Source organism: Lycorma delicatula, chromosome 7 (assembly GCF_047948215.1).
Source record: "Lycorma delicatula isolate Av1 chromosome 7, ASM4794821v1, whole genome shotgun sequence".
NCBI classification, from domain to species: Eukaryota; Metazoa; Arthropoda; class Insecta; order Hemiptera; family Fulgoridae; genus Lycorma; species Lycorma delicatula.
In genome coordinates this window covers 29,094,842-29,111,944 of record NC_134461.1, presented here as the reverse complement: position 1 = coordinate 29,111,944, position 17,103 = coordinate 29,094,842, and the positions used below count along the sequence as shown (strand labels likewise).

At 31.5% G+C, this 17,103-nt stretch overlaps 1 protein-coding gene across 1 annotated transcript in view; it reads left to right on the top strand.

Moving 5' to 3' along the window:
- Positions 1-17,103, top strand: part of LOC142327952 (uncharacterized) — a 77,749-nt gene that overhangs the window by 22,719 nt on the left and 37,927 nt on the right. The window contains exons 6-8 of the mRNA XM_075371372.1: positions 1,634-1,718; positions 10,844-10,938; positions 14,604-14,845. Coding sequence (XP_075227487.1) covers positions 1,634-1,718; positions 10,844-10,938; positions 14,604-14,845 — 422 coding nt within the window. The remainder of the gene's footprint in view (positions 1-1,633; positions 1,719-10,843; positions 10,939-14,603; positions 14,846-17,103) is intronic.

Sequence of the window (17,103 nt, the reverse complement as noted above, 5' to 3'; positions counted from 1 at the left end):
TCTCGACTTCCAAATCAACTGATTCGGGAAGACGTGTTAACCACTAGATCAACCCAGTGGGTTAAGGCACAGAGTCTAACAGAAAGTATATTAACAAACTTAGTCCAGATCAGTTCACTCTGTACTTTGCAGGAAGTGTCCCTGAACAGGAACCTTGCACCTATAGACAGCATGCAACTTATTTAAAAACAATTAGCTGATGATAGAGTAATCGTCACCAGACATGAATTCTACCAGAAAATTCCTTCCAATAAAGTTATATCCAATGTTAATTCCACTAAACATATTCATACAATCTATCATTATTTAAAAATAGTAGCTAATTCACCAGGAACATTAAAAACCTCCAGACAATATTTCGCAATGAAACTTATTCATTTACCACTATCTGTGACTTCCCACTATGCCATAGAAGTGATTTGCATTTGCGTCAGTACCTAATGCAATAGGGATGGATATTCTCCATTCCATCTTTTCAAATATTCCTCAGCAGCATCCCTGTACTGAAAATATGAACAAGCGACAAAGAAATTGACAAAGACCATTGACAAGATTGATGATGGTATTGTGAGTATCAGAACCTGCTCTAAGAAAACAGTCTATTATCTAAGACCCTACACAGATTCATAGACATATTGACAGATGCAGTATAAAACTTTTCCAGTAATCAAAACTTGACAGACCACCCTTAACAAGTTTTGCAGAAGAACAATTTCTAAACTCCTCAACTTCATCTAATCAACGTGAGACACTCTTGAGCATTTAATTAACTAAACCAACAACCACTATATTTATTCCATAATTAACCATTGTATTCCAATAAATACATCTCAGTAGTTCATAAATAACAACCACATTCCTTATTATGAACAGAGTGCTTATGGTCCTTGTGCAACTTTTACAGTTCACTTCCTCCTGATGTCATCACCTGTTTGAGGCATGATCTATGTCCTATACAATGACATGAAGCAAGTTTATGATAAGAGTTATTTTGAGTCTGTTCCTTGTTGACTTTGTCCTGAGTAAGAGGATTAGTAAAGCGAATAATAATGAATAACTTTGACAACAGGAGTTCCCTACTGAATGTTCAGCTTTCTTCAAAATATTTTTAGTTCTTATTTTTAGTTAAAGATAAATAATGAGCTTATTTGTAATTATTACTGTAGTCAGTCATGTTAAATTTTCAGCTTCTTGTATAACAGCTGTGACATTTACAATATGGTTCAAAATGGATGAAAAATACAAAGGTTGCTTATTTATCTTTTCTATATTTCTATTGATGTTTTAAGTTTTATTTTAATTTAACATTTTTTATTCAGTCTTATTTTACTCTTGTATAAGTATAATATCCTGGAATAGATTAGTAAAATATATTCTGACTTTAGAACTACCTGCATATTAATGCTGTTTTTATTTCATTTACAATTTTAACAAATCTTAATAGTTGAAAAAAAAATATTTAAAAAAAAAATCTTAATATTTAAAAAAAAATTCAAATTATATATATATATATTTTTTTTATCTTAATTTAAAATTTTCAAATAATGTATGTATGAATTGTTAAATTTAATGAATTTTTGTTTGGATAGTACTTCATTTATTAATTAATTTTTTTTTTTTTTAATTTTTACAGGATTCTTTCACACCAATACGGTTAAAAGAAATATTAGTAAGGACAAATTATTTTATAAACAAAAAATGTCACGGTTATCTTTCAGGTATATGAATTTTTGTTATATTTTTCAATTTTTTCTACTTTGGACATAACTCTATATCTGGAAATAAAGGTTGTATTCTGAAATTGCATTTACAAAATAAAGTGGTCTGAGCAGAATATTTGGTTTGGTTTAACAGACAAATTTTTTCATCCCACATTTCTTCCTACATGTGCTGATAATTTCAAGTGCTGGTTCCATTTATACAATCTAAATATAATTCAAAATATGGCTAGATTTTTGCATTTACTAATAACAATTTTCATATTAAAATAATTAAATCAATTACATACAGTGTAAAATTACAGTGGTTGTTCATAAGAGACAAATAATAATGGAAAAACTAAACAGTGTTTCTAAAGTGGTGGGCTGACTATATTTTTTTTGGATTCTACTTGTAAAATTAAACAAAAAATATCCTGAGGAAAAATGGCAATTTCTCCTTCATTCTCCCACTGTCCGACATATTTTTAACAAAAAAGTATGTCAAAAAACTTACAATTTTTTTAAAATTTATGTAAAAATGTGTAAGTTCGGACAGACGAATCACATTGGTCAGCACCTTGGTAATAAAGTTTTAAAATTAGCAAAAAATCAGGCCGCAAATTACAAAATTGTGGCCACGTTTATTTTTCAATCTGTTATCTCCGTAAATATTAATTTTATCAAAATGTATGTTTTTGATAAAATATTAAGCTTTTTATTTTGAACAAAATAACGTTTTATTTTTTTAAATCTGTTAACAAATAGGTGAGTTATGGCAGAAAACTGATGTAATTTTGTCATAATTATTAGGTTTATTATTGTGAGAAAATTATCACTTAATTTGATACTAATTTACAATATTAGAATTATGAAAACGAATATTTAATCGAATTGAGCTTCAAGTGGAGGACATGAAAACACAAAAATTACATCAATTTTCTGCCGCATCGTATTTCATTTTTTTTAATGACTATTTAGCACTGTTATGAAAATTATGAAAATTACAATTATCTATTTTGTTATTTACTTGTAATTTTGTAAAAACTGAAAAATTGCATCAAAAGTTAATGGGTGCATTAGACAAAAAAAAATTTTTAATGTTTCTCTAAGTGTGGTACCATTCTTTGAATTGCTTTTTTGCGTACATTACAGATCTGTAAATAAAATTTTTCTATCATCCTCTGTTTTAAATAAATTACGATTCAAAAAAATTATAGTTAAAATCTGTAAAAAATTATTTTGCATTACCTGTGTTAGAATGATTTCGCTGATACTTTTCTTTTATAAATAGCCTCAGGCACATCCTGAATTAATGTCAAATAGTAATCGGCCAACATGTTACAATTCTATTCCCTTTATGGCGGCTTTCCATCACCGAAATGTCTTGGTGGAAACGTTCACTTAGTCTCCAAGGTTGTCCGGGAAAAAATCCAGATGTGAGTGGAGGAAATGTATTTTCAAATACATAATTCATCCTCCCACAGCTCTGTATGAAGTAAGAAGTTGATTAACAATATCGTGGTAATTGTCGGATTTCTGTTTGCTGAGAAAATTGTTGCAAACTTCTTTAAATGAAGCCCAAGGTGCACTTTCTACATTATTTAACATAGTGTTAAATACATCATCGTTGACCAACTCTCTTATTTGAGGACCAACAAATATTCCTTCTTTAATGTTTCCTTCATTCGGAAGTTTCTGCCTGATGTACAAAAATCCGCGACTATCCTTCATTGCTTTTACAAAATTTTTCATTAGTCCTAGCTTGATATGGTGAGGGGTAAAATTATTTTTTTGGGTTCAACTAAGAGCTCATGAATAATATTTTTCCCATTTGGAGTTAAGTTGTCTCATTTCTTCCACTCTTTGGTAACATAATGTTTAGCCCTAGATTGGCTGTCCCATTCGCAAAGAAAACGCATGTACTTATTATAGCCTAACTGCATGCCTAACAAAATAGCTATAACTTTCAAATCACCACATATGTTCCAGCTATGTTTTTTAATTTTTTTTTTAAGAAAGCCATTAATCAGATCGTATGTCTCTTTCAAATTAATACTATAAGCGATTGGTATCGAAGGATATTTGTTACCGTTGTGTAGATTATTTTCATCAATAAAGTACTGAGAAAATTCTTTTTGTCAGCTTCGAAAGCCTAAAATTTTTATATTTTTTGAAGTAAATTCCAACCTTGCAGTCTTTATCTAACAGTTCCGCTTGATTTTATGATAAATTTAAACATGCATTCAGAGGTGGCTCAGGAACTGGAATAAAAGTTAAACAATAAAAAATGAGCGAACAAAATACAATATAGGAGTTTAAAACGCTAAATATACGCTGAAAAAATAAGAAATTCCTTAATTAAAATTAAAAAAATTTTCAAAAATTGTGGGTGAAAGATAAATTCTGAGTTTATATTTGTTTTCAGCATCAAAAAACAGATTAAAATCATGAATCACATGTTAGGAAACAAAAATTATGTTTATCAGTGTTATCGGCTGTGAATGAGGCGATGTTTTTAATATCTAATTCTGCATGGTTAATTGTCAATCAAATAATATTAAAAATATATTCAGCAATTTCACCCCATGTCTGTTTAAAATCTATGAGAGCATGAACAATAGCATGATCAAATCTCATAAAACCGTTTTTGTAAATTTTCAATTTTGAAGAAAACCGGACAAATGAACCAATTACTGAATCATTATTCGAGAAACCGGACTGTCCGGGGGGAAGAAGGCAACATGTGTTTTTACACTGTAATAATCTCTTATGTTTATGATAAGATTTCGGCTACGCTTGAATAGTATACCGTAGAGATCAGATTGCTTGATAAGATTTTTTATATTTTGAAGATGAAAAACTGGTCGAAATTCACTCGCGGATGTTAAAAAGTCTTTTAACTGTGCAAATTTGTATAAGTGGGTCGAACAGTTTAAATCAAAATTTAGAACAAATTTCATCGTAGCGGAAGACCTGGTGGAAGTTTGACGATTTGCAAAATCATATTAATGATCTTACTCGCGAGACAGAAATTGCAGAAATTTGTAGTGCGAATATCGACACTACAATGTGGTTTATTATCCATGATAAGTTGGCTTACCGCTAAACGTGTTCAAGGTGGGTTTCCAAGACAGTCATTTCAACTACAAAGACAACCGGATTCACATTTGTACATTGTTTTTGATGCTTTTTTAGATTGTAAAAAATGCCAGGAAAAATTAAAAACCTAGAGTTATGGTAAAGTGGCCGACAGAGTTGGACTAAATTTATCGTGATTATTTGGAAGAACAATATACAGTCAGCAGTGAATACTATTGTGGTGTAGTAGAAACAAGTAAAATCTACATTACGTAGGAAACATGGTGGATCTATTTCTAAAGATAATTCTTTTGCATACAGTTTTGTATGCCCTGTACCCGCTCAAAGCAGAGAGCTAACCAAATGTCTGGTAGCAAGGTTTGCTACATCCACTTTACAGTGCTGATCTCGCATTATCAGATTTTTTTGTTTGCTCCTATAGATATTTTACGTGGCACAGAGTAATCAAGAATGGCTGACACAGAGGTGAACAATTCTTTATTATTGTAACAAGAAAGCTCACAGAAAGATACCTAATCGCTGATATGTTGAAAAGTAGTGTTAGTTTATAATAAGGTGACCTTCTTTAGTAAGGACAGTCCTTTTTTTGTAAGTTATGCCCTCCCTCGAAAAGTGTCCTCCTATCGATATTTGAAGACTAATTTGTAAATCTCCGTATTTGATCGATGCCGAGCCGGGCCAGTCCGTTGCGTGTGATGACGTATTGTATTAGACATGACGATTCGTCAAGACTCTGTACAATGCGGCGAAAGATGATACATTGACAAAAAATATACATTCACTGGAAAAGTACTAATTTAAATAATAATTAATAGGCCTGTAAGCCTATTAATTATAGTTAAGTAAAAATGTTACTCTAATTATCCTAAATATTCACTGTCCACCAAACTTTTATTGTAATGGCATAATGCGTGAGCACTCTGTATTATCTTCGTCCTGACTTTAAGGTTCCTCATCGTTCGCAGTGTTGTGGTGGTATACGAAGAACGATAAGTTTTTCTCTTGCCGTTTCGTCAATGACACGAATCTGAAATTAATTTTTTTTGAAGTTATGTTTTTCAGAAAGTCTTCCGGATAACCCACTTCTTTTGATGTAAGCCAATCCTTAATGTAATTCTTCTTTAATGCAGTAGTGGGAATCGTTTCTTTCTTACTTGAGTTATATGGGAGGATTATCCATAACGATAACACGCTTCCTTCGGGAAGTACTGCCATAACTTTAAACTGAAGTTTGGAAAATTACTGCCATTATTTACTACAGTAGAACTTGTGAAATAGCGGAGGTAGGTGGTTGGTTTTTCGTGAAATGCCCTTACGGCACTCATTACAGTCATTGTACTTAACTTTATGGCTAGTTTTATAAACAATTTTTTCCTTGTTTATCGCGGTGTGAGATTACCTTTTTCGTTTAAAATTTTATACATAGTAGCCCAAATTTTTTTTGTATAAAAAACTTTTATACAAATTTTTCAACTACGGAATTAATACTGCCCTAAGGATTTGTTTTTAGGAAATAATCATAAACATAACATTAGCTACAGTTAACCTCTCCCCATTCTTAATTTGTTTTCTTTTTTTTATGGGCACTTTAATAAATTAAAAACGAAATTAAATATACGGCATAAATGGATTAAACAAATTTTAAAGAACAATATACCCAGTAATGCGGTTTGCAGTCCTCACATTCAGTTGAAAAATTAATAATGATTGTGTAAACTTTTCGACGCATTCGGAAAGTGTGTGTCGCGATCGACTTGTTGTCATAAGAGTAGTCTAAGGGGGAAGAAGGGGTGTAAAATACATACTATGTTTATACACTTGTGTTTCAGTATAAGGTTGTGCATTCCAGCGAGGGTATGGGTAGATAAGTAAAATATATTATTTTTTAAATCGCTTATTAAGTTTTCGAGATATAGGCTCATGAAGAAAATAAATTTCCCAGACCCAACTTTTGATAGCAGCATTCCGTACATGCGGTACCTAAAAAATTCGATTTTCCGACACTTTTTCAAGATATATTTTTACTAACTTAATGCAATTTAATTTTTTTATCAACTGCCATGTTTAAGTTGTACTATTTGTTCATAAATTTGAAAAAGTTGTTATAAAAATGCACAGTATGATTAATAATTTGATTTCAGTATTTCACTTTCGCGTTTTTTTGGACCAGGAAAATTTATAATGAAAGAATAATATGACTTAATATATCAATAGCTCGCCGAGTACACCTCGTACTGAAATATAGTTATCTATCTACGTAAAAAACAACAACAATAATTATTTAAAGGGCCAAAACCTCAGGCCCAGGGGAATTAAAAGAACATGGTAAATTATTAACGATATTTATTAATTCAAAGTAGCTACAGATTAGACAGATTTAGAATATACTTTGTTGCCTTAACATTAATGGGAAGACTGAGTTTGTATGTCTCTAACCAAGGAATCATAATTAGGTGTATATCCTGACAAAGATAATAATAATGAGTCTTCAGCATGGGAATCAGTTAGGACAGAACGTTGTTTAGTCTTCGTTAGCTTCAAGTATGAAAATGCCGATTCGCATAGGTATGTAGGTCCGAAACAAGAATAGATATATTCGTTCCATTTGGTGATACTGGGATATTATTCTCGGTTGACATATTTCCAAAAATCTTCTTCGAATTTTCTGGCTTGAAAGATTCAGTTTGTAAAATTATAATTTCATTTTCTAATGCCCTTTGAAATATGTCTGAAATTTTTTTGCTAAAACGTTTCACACTTAAGATATAAATTCCACAATTTCTTTAATTTTTTCAAAATCCTGGAATCTTACCTCAAAATCTTCAATTACTTTTTGGATTTCCGCGACGTATTTGTCGATCTTATTATTAATATTTTTGTTTTTGTAGGTTGTCTGCCATATTTGGAAAATGATTCAGATTATTTTGTTGCAGATCTTCTATTAGCAAAATAAATATAGTTTCATATGCGTCTATGCAGCTGATCATATCAATTACTGTTTTATTTTTACCTTGTAATTAAAAATTTAAATGACTTAATATTGAAGTAAAATCTGTAATAAATGCTAAATCACTAAGCCAAGTTTCATCATTTAAATTTTCACAGTTTCCATCTTGTTCGTGAAGAAATTCTATAATTTCAGACAATAAATCACGAAATCGCTGCAGAATTTTACCTCTGCTTAGCCATCTGACATCGGTATGTAGTAATAATAATTCAGGTTGGCCTTCATCGAGCTGCAGTTGGAAGAGACGCCGTTTGAGGGAACTTCCTCGAATTGAAATAACAATTTTAAATGCTATGTTCATTACCTCTTTTGTGTTTAGTCTCTTGCTAGCTAACACTTGCTGGTGAATTATGCAGTGATACCTCAAAAAGGCTGGGAATTCATCTTCTTTTTGACATAGCGCTGTAAATCTATTTCTGCAACCTATCATTGCAGTTGCGCCATCCGTTGTTATTGAGACTAATTTAAAAAGTGGTACTTTCAAATCATATCTGTCGATTCATCACACTGAAGGGAAAAACAAGTACATCTATTATCATTAAAAACTGCTCTTTTACATCCCCACTCATCCTTTCAATTCGTCGCATCACTGTGTTTCGAGACAATTGTAGATCTTGAATTGCAGCAACAATTTCACTCTTGTTCATGCAGTAGTTGCTGCTTGTGTCTTCAACCTTGGCTTTTTAAAAACGCTTTGTTGATTTGTTAATTGAGTTTTAAGATCCCTAACTTTGTTTTCTCAGTTCAGAATTTGGTGGATAATCTGTTTGATACTTGTTATGTAAAGCTAAAAAATGTCTCTCCAGATTACTCCTTTTAGCAATGGTTACCGAGGTAAGGCATATTAAACAACATTTACCATTCACCATTGTAAAAATGTAATAGAGTTCCCATTCTTCATTGAAGTGATAAGTTTCAGATTTTTTCGGTTTACTATTCATGTCCATGGGTATACAAGAATGCAAAGAAATATGACAGTTTAAAGAATAAATATTGAATTAAAAATTTTTCTAGTAAGTTCAAAAACTCATGAACTGCGGCAATTATCTCCATTACATTGAATGAAATAATAACAATACTGCATATTACGATCGGGGACAGCAATACAAGTATATTAAAATGTAATATAGATATATTCAAATTTACAAGAAGTATGTTAAAGTTACAATATATTTATTACGGTTTACAATACTGACTTCTTAATTTAAATAGAATTATTGTTATTCCTAATATATTTGTAATACTGTCCCTTATTTTTCTCTCAGTGTAATGACCGCAGTTTAGAGATTTGTTGCCAAGAATGCTCACTTATCAAGTAAATAGATAGGTAAGAAAAGCAATTTAATTTAAAACAAAGAAAAGGTACTTACATTTTAAACAGAAGAAGAATTGAAACTTAGCGTGGTCACCGAGGATAAATAATATTGATTAATAATAATACTATTAATACAAAAGAAAAGAAGCTACCGTATGACACTACCAAATATTCAAGCTAACCGACTGTGTTCTTCGATGAGTCGAGTCGTAACTGTTGCGTTCACGCGTTGCCTCTGGTGACAAGTGTAACACAAGTCAAAATGTATTGTGCTGGGTGGGCGGTGATCACAGTGTCAGGCTGTCAGAATTCTAGGAATTTACCTTGGCAAATTCCCAGAATGCATTAAACTATCGCTAGAAAGTTTTGTCTTCTACAATCGCTTCAAAGTCCATGTACACGGAATTTCACCCCAGACAATGCGAGCGATCGACGATCGACCAAAATTGCCCTCGCGATCGACTTGTTGGCCACCCCTGGCCTATATGATAGCTACAATATAAAAAATTTTGAAAATATCGATTAATGAGCTATAAATGTAAAGGAAGAGATTTCTGTATGAGTCAGAACATTCATTTATTCATTAATCACAACTAATTGTTGAAATCTGTCAAGTGATTTATAAATATGCATATGTAATAAAAAGAATGCCATAGTATATGTTGATAAAAATAAATACACGTGGAAACGTGTACAATACGCCACATCAAATTTAAACATAACTTTTCCCACAGCTGACTGAATTGCAATTTTTTTGAAAAGAATAATATTGACTAAACTTGTCATATTATATACGTGTCATTTAGTATACATGATAAATAAATTGTTTCTCTATGAAGTAAGTATTTAGCTTAATTTGTAACTGATACTAAACTCGCAAAAAACATTGCAAAGTTATATAAAAATTCCATTTCAGCTGAAATTGAATTATGAAAGTTAAATCAAAGGTGTATCTACATCAGAATAATTCAACAGTTTCTAATTAAGAATTGTATTACTAATGCATTAAAGAAAGTTTTTATTTCAATTTAGTTGCAAAAAGGTTTTCCTTTTACAATTTGTTGTAGTTTTTAAATCCATACTAAAGTATTCTAAAAGTAACAATAGAATAGGTCTGTCCTGGGTAAGATTAAAAGGTTAAATTTTTCCACAGTAAACCATTTTTCAAAAAATGCCCAACATTTAATTGGGGAGTAAGTAACAATCTGGATTTTTGAGCTATATAAACATTTGTAGTCATGTAAAGTTAAGAACTTAATGTAAGAATTATCATTCTATTTTTATGAAAGATTTTTTATGAAACATGAAACATTTGATAAATTTACAAAACCACAATAAATCTGTGGTTTCATTACTTTCATTATTGAACACTTCAGCAGAGAAAGAATGTGTAGTAAAAATAATATAATAATTTTTATATTTTTGATGGATTAAATTGAAATTAATCTTTGTGAAGCTGTGTCTAAACATAAGCACATTAGATATTCTTGCTTAAAAAAGATGCATCTAAATAGATGTATATTAGGGTATAAATAATTACACAAGCTATTAATGTATAAAAGAGCAGCAACACTGCATAAAAATAAATTTAAATAGTAAATTATTTGTAAGTAATGATGACGTTCAGCAATAAAAGATAAATTGAAACATTTCAATAAAACTGTAATAAAATAACTTTTTTCATCCACAAACTGTTTAATAATTGTTTAATCTAATTTTCAGATGCTTTCATTCACATAATAGTAACGTGTGAAAACATTTTAGAATTCAAACGAGCTGAAAACGTGATAAATGAAATGCTAAGTTTCATTGTGAAGGTATAAACATGAATTATAATTATAGGATTTTATTTGTAAATTAAGTTGATGAAAACTTAATTAATTTAAAATAATGTTTTTTGTTCAATTTATACTATACGTAGACAGAACTGTTGCTAAATTAACCAAATCAACACTAAGCCAAAACTGTGTCTTAAACAAAAATTTCAAAAAGGAAATTAGACCGTATTTAAACTACACACCAAACTAGCCTGTCAGGTTATCTACACAAATTAATATCAGACAAGACTACTCCAAGTTTTAGGGCTACTCCAAAGCCCTAAAACAAGGACAAAACCATAAATGAAACCATAGTGAACCAACCGGCCAGTGATGGCTACTACAACATCTAAGCTCCTCATTCACCTCAACCTTGGACATAATGCTATATACTAGCCTGGTGAATTTGACAGCTGCACTCAGCAAACAGTGTTTTTGATGTAAAGGGTCCCAAAGTAAATAGTATCCAGGCATGTTTGGCTCATGTTGAATGAAGTCATGTGTTATTTTGTAAAATATTAGGTAATTTTCATTAAAGTAATTGTATCAGAGTAACATCAGTGTAACATTTTCCCAGTTTAATAAAAAATTTGATATAGTCTAAAAAATGAAATGTTTCTTAGCTTCTAGGAAGTAGCTAGTCTGTGAGTGAAGATGCTCAGATAGCTGATTTAGGAGATCGATCAGAACTACAGGTAGGAACTTTTTGTAAATCATGTAACAATTAGTCCTTATCATGTGTACCAGTTTAGTCTTTACCAGTGCTTTGTTATTTAATATAAAATAACTTAATATGGAACTAAATATTTAGTAATTATAGTAATATATATTAATAAATAATAATGTCCTTCTTTATTCTTAATCACTTAACATACATGATTTGGCATCGATTCAACAAGTAACCTTACTAGTATTATTACTGGTATTTTCCACAGCAAATAATTCTGAATCAGCTTTACTTTACTCGCTAATAACCAATCCTGAGCCGTAAGTTTTTTTGGCCACATTTACCTTTACTTGGTGAAAAGGAGCCAGTTACTTTAAATTGTTATAAAATAGAATTCATTTTCTAGTCAACACCACACTCCAAAGCTATTTTTCATGTCATAGTGGCATGCTCAGAAAGAAAATAATTTTCAAGTGCTTAAATTTTCAAGAACAATAACCTCACATTACACAGAAAACTAAAAGAATGATGTGGTCAAGCAGTGTAGCCACAACATAGAAATTAACAAAAAATTCCCTGTGTTCAAATTAATTTGCATGCTACTGTTCTACATTATACCCTTTAAACTTGATAACAAAATAGGGTCATCAGTTTGGCCTCTTGTCAGGATTCCACTGATGCAAATGCTTCAGCAGATATTCCATTAGTGTATTTACACAAATATTATTGCCTTTGTATTTGGCATCTTCCAACCACAACAGCCTACCATAACTTAGAATCCTCAACGTTTATCACGCTAACCGATTTGCGGAAGCAAGAGCCCCACGCCTTCCTCTAACACCGAAAGTTTCACATGAAAGCTCTTCCTATATCTAACTTCAATTAGTAGGCTATACACTATATTACTATTACTTGATTGAGTCTGTAAACACCAAAAATACAATCCTTATACCAACAAAAGAAGTGTTGATAAAAAAGGAAAATTTTATCCTACAATTAAATTTATTCTTTATTCACTTAAGAATCAAGAAACAGATTTAATAGAGTTAACAATCCCGTAATGAAAATGTACCGTATCTCTCTGCTCTGGTCCGATTTTGGGAGTGAGGTCAATGCCTACACCCTCCCACACTGCAGCTCCATCCCAGAGTTCTCCACACATCCATCTCATCCTAACAGTGAATATCTCTGCTAGCGAAGCTTGAATATCACTCCTTGGCGAAGTACTAGCCGGGCCCCTAGCCACCTGGATGTCTATTCTATCTATACATCTATAACAGCATCAAACTCCACCATGATTCCATCAAAACCCCCCGGGGCTTTATTCCTATCAGAACTGCAAATTACTTGACGTACCTCTAGTTCTGTAATTTCCACAGATAAAACTCAGAGCAAAAGGCAGAAAATTCCTTTCGGACCCGCAGATTATACCAGATTTCATTAGTCACAACAAATCCGGCAATAAATCATTAAATAGAATATTTAAATCTCACTTTTATTAGAAACAACACCCTGCTGGGTCGAGAGAGCCGACAAAAGAATTTCTTTCTTATGCTTATGATGTCCAAGGACTCTAATAAAAGTAGGCCAAGAATCCCTTTTTGATGTCCTAACCAAATGAAACATTCAGACCTCTGTCTTTGACAGTCATCTACCAAAACCGTTCTCCGTTCAGGATCACTTTCCCGCTGAGCAGTTCTCTTCACAAAAACAACTGTCTAGTTCACCAAGGGGCAATTCTCTCTCGACCTGAACAATGAGGAATTGAATTCTCAGCGGCAGCGGCGGCTCGATAAAAGCCAGAGAAAGTCTTTCTGCCAGATCTTCCAGTTATTTATCATCCAGACGTTGGTCTAAGACACAGTAGTAGAGAAAATTAAAAAATTTAGGCCAGTCCGCCTTCCTGTGCAGGAAGCACCTCTGATGAACAGGGACATTGCAATAAGCATTTTGCAACTACCTAACCAACAAGATAATTAATCGATGATCAGTAGAACAGTCGTCAACAACAGACCAAGCATAATGGTTTGGTGGAAACAAATGTCTCTCGAAACCGTTAGGCAGTATTTGAGTATTATCAGAGATAATCAAGCGGGAATGTAACGTTTTATTGACAGCTTGTTAGGCTAATACGACCTTGTAGGAAGAGAGTGATAGGGGAAATCAGCAAATGATTTCCCAACGTTGACTGAGGAACCTTTCTGGAATATTCTCCTACCATCGGTAATATCAGTATTTGTTACAGAAAACAACCTCCTTCTAATCTACCATTCCAGTACACATTGGTAACTCACCGATATTAAACATTTAAGGCTTCTAATCCATACTTCACAACAAAGCCTTCAACTAATTCACCACTGTCATGTGATTTCACTATGCTAAAGAAACGACTTAGTATTTACATCAGCACCTATCATTATAGGAGAGTTACAAGACAAGAACTCCTACCCCACTTTCTAAATGTTCCTCAGTGGGATCTCTATATTAAAAATACAACCTATCAAACCAAAAATCAAGACCAACAATAACAAGCTTTAACAGCGACATAATGAGCATCAGAAATCTGCCTCAGACAGAATCCAATATCCTCCAACATAGAAACGCCGACATACTGTTACTTCCACTATAAAACTTGTATAAAACCTGTACCATATATGGATGTTATGGTAGAATTATATTGAGGGATCTCCTTTTAACAATTTTATATAACTCAATATGAGAAAGTACCTTGAGAATTTATCTCTCCAAACTAAACCATACAATGAATTAAAAAATACATCTCGACACCCACAATTCTTACTGTCGACAGAATGCTTGCAATCCTTGCGCAACCTTAGACACTAACATTTTGTGAATTAAATTTTAAATACATATTAGTTTTAAGTACTGTCACCACATGAATGACAGAAAATATTAAAATGCTTAATACTTACGCTTAAATACTTGCGTATTTATGAAATTTAATTTGGCTTGTTATATTTTAATTAATTTTTTTCAGGTTGAATTACATTTTTTTAGAGATATATGTCAAGTATTAAGCATATATGTCCATTGCACAATCAAGAAATATGATATCTATAAACATCCAACATCTGAAAAAACTCATTTTGATATAATTTCATTGACAGATATCACTGATTACTTAGTATTTGTTGTTGAAAAACTTGAAACTGACATCAAAACTGCATATCCTGCTCAGCCTGATCATTCTGTGGATGATTATAGAAATTTTATTTTAAAGTAAGTTTTATTTGTTTTGTGTAATATAAATTAGTTGCAAATAAGATTCGCAAGATTCAATCTTATTTGTTCCCACTTATTAGTTTTCAACATTCAACATCAGCTGAATCATAGTTTTATTTTATGAGAGCCGTTCACAAAATTTTTGACAAAGAAAATTTTTTATTTTTAAACATTGTAGTAGTAGCCTTTCAGTATAATACATTTTGACCAACAATTTTCCAATTTTTTAATACCCTTTGATGTGATTTGTCCAATTCTCAAAATAAGCGGTTTAGGTTTGGGGAGAAGTAATTGCTGGGAATCAAATAACGTGAAAACACTAAATGTGAAAACACTTGGAAGTGTGGGTCAAGAGATGTTTGCCTGGTGAAAAATGGACCTTCTTTTTGGCCAGTGTAAACGTTTAAACTGAATATAAGCTCCTTTCAATAAGTCCAGTAGTATGGTCTGTAATATTCCTGGTGATAGACTTACCTTTTTCCAGTAGATTATGAGCACTACACCATGAGAATCACAAAAAATTGGAATCATTAGAATCCTTGAAGAAATTGAATTTAATTGTTTTTGTTTAACTGTTGGGGTTAAACCTTAAAAGTTCTTTATTACATAAAGATGTAATGAACAGCTTTGTTGAAGTTCTTTTTTAATGAATTTTTATCAGTTTTCTTAGAACATTAAAACTTGTGCTTTACTTGATTGCCACAAACAAAGCAAATAAGCACACTCCTCTGAAACATTGCTGTATGCTACCTACAAGATCATACTTTATAAATATCAGTCATTTGATCTTAACTTGTCCCATCTATGTGTCGAGCAGAAAACATTTTGAACGACCCTAGTATATTAACTATAAGTTATTAGTGTAAATAGTGCTATCTTAACCACGAATAGTTCTGCAAAATTAAAAAACATAAGTAAAAGTACTTAATTTAGAAGTGCTGAATTGATTCAGTGACACTCCAGTACGCTCTTCACATGCCGTGTAACAATTCTCGCATACTTTAAGTTTTGGAAATAGGCTGTGAAATATATTTTTCTCTATCTTTTTAAAAATTGTACCGCACTGAATTTACAATAGGATAATAAGTTTATTTTAAAGATATATAACATAAATGGCCTCGTAAGGCTGTCTGAATAAAAATACAGATTTCCACTTAATAAAGATGGAAACTCTCAGATGAGGAATGCTTGAAAAATAAGTACCATTTGGCTTATAAAAAAAGAAAAACAAATTTTTACCAGGTGCTTATGCAAATCAAACCACTTGTCATGAGAATTTCCTTAGTTCATAGAATAAACACTTGCAATGATTTTGAACTACTTTTTGTCATTATTTTTTATATACTCAGAATGCATTATGAAGTTCTCCTGGGACTTTCATAACCTATTCTACTCTTGTAAGTAGTAGGAAAATATTATATAAACATATGTCCTAAAATGCTTAGTTTCAGAGTTGTGGCTAGTGAAAATTGTCGCTCTAATTTCAGCTACCCCGGTGAAGTGAGGTCATAGTGAAATTTTTAGGACGTTGATTAAGAAGCAGAATTTGTGATTTTATATGGTTTTTGAACTGTAAAATCGAATAAATAATACCCAGATCCGTATCTGCAGTAGTTTTTGAGAAAGTATTTGACACAAGTTGGTCGGTCTGTAGCTCGGAGGAACTTCATCCAAGGTCGGTAATGTTTCACATTAAACCAACAGCTGTGTGCTCCAACACAGCCCCATCTGATTTTTTATTATTTAGTAACAAACTTCTATCAAATCAGAAAACAGGATTGTTTTCATGAAACACAACAGAATACTTATTTTTGTAAGAAAGGGTGTTATTATGCTACATTGAAGTTTTTTATCTTCTAACAATTTACTCAGTATAAAATTAAAAAGTTTATCTTTTACAAGAAAAATATTACTTTATCAATAAATTTTAAAATACTAATTGAAAAAATTAAAAACTTAAATTTTCTTTTTCTTAATATTTCCTTAATTGTGAAGTATTTTTTATGTTTAGTGTCTTTATGTATTGACTTTATTAACATTGTTTCACGTGTGTACTTTTTAAATTACTAATAGAGGAGAGACTTTAATCATATCATTTTTTTATATAATTAATTGTGTATTTTGTGGTGCTAGGGGAAATGTTAGGTTTTTGTTGCTAGGACATTTTTTTTATCTATGGGAAATAAATCTATCTATCTATCTTGCTGATGTGATCTGTGTAATGATTCTTCTGCACATGTAAAAGATTTATATAT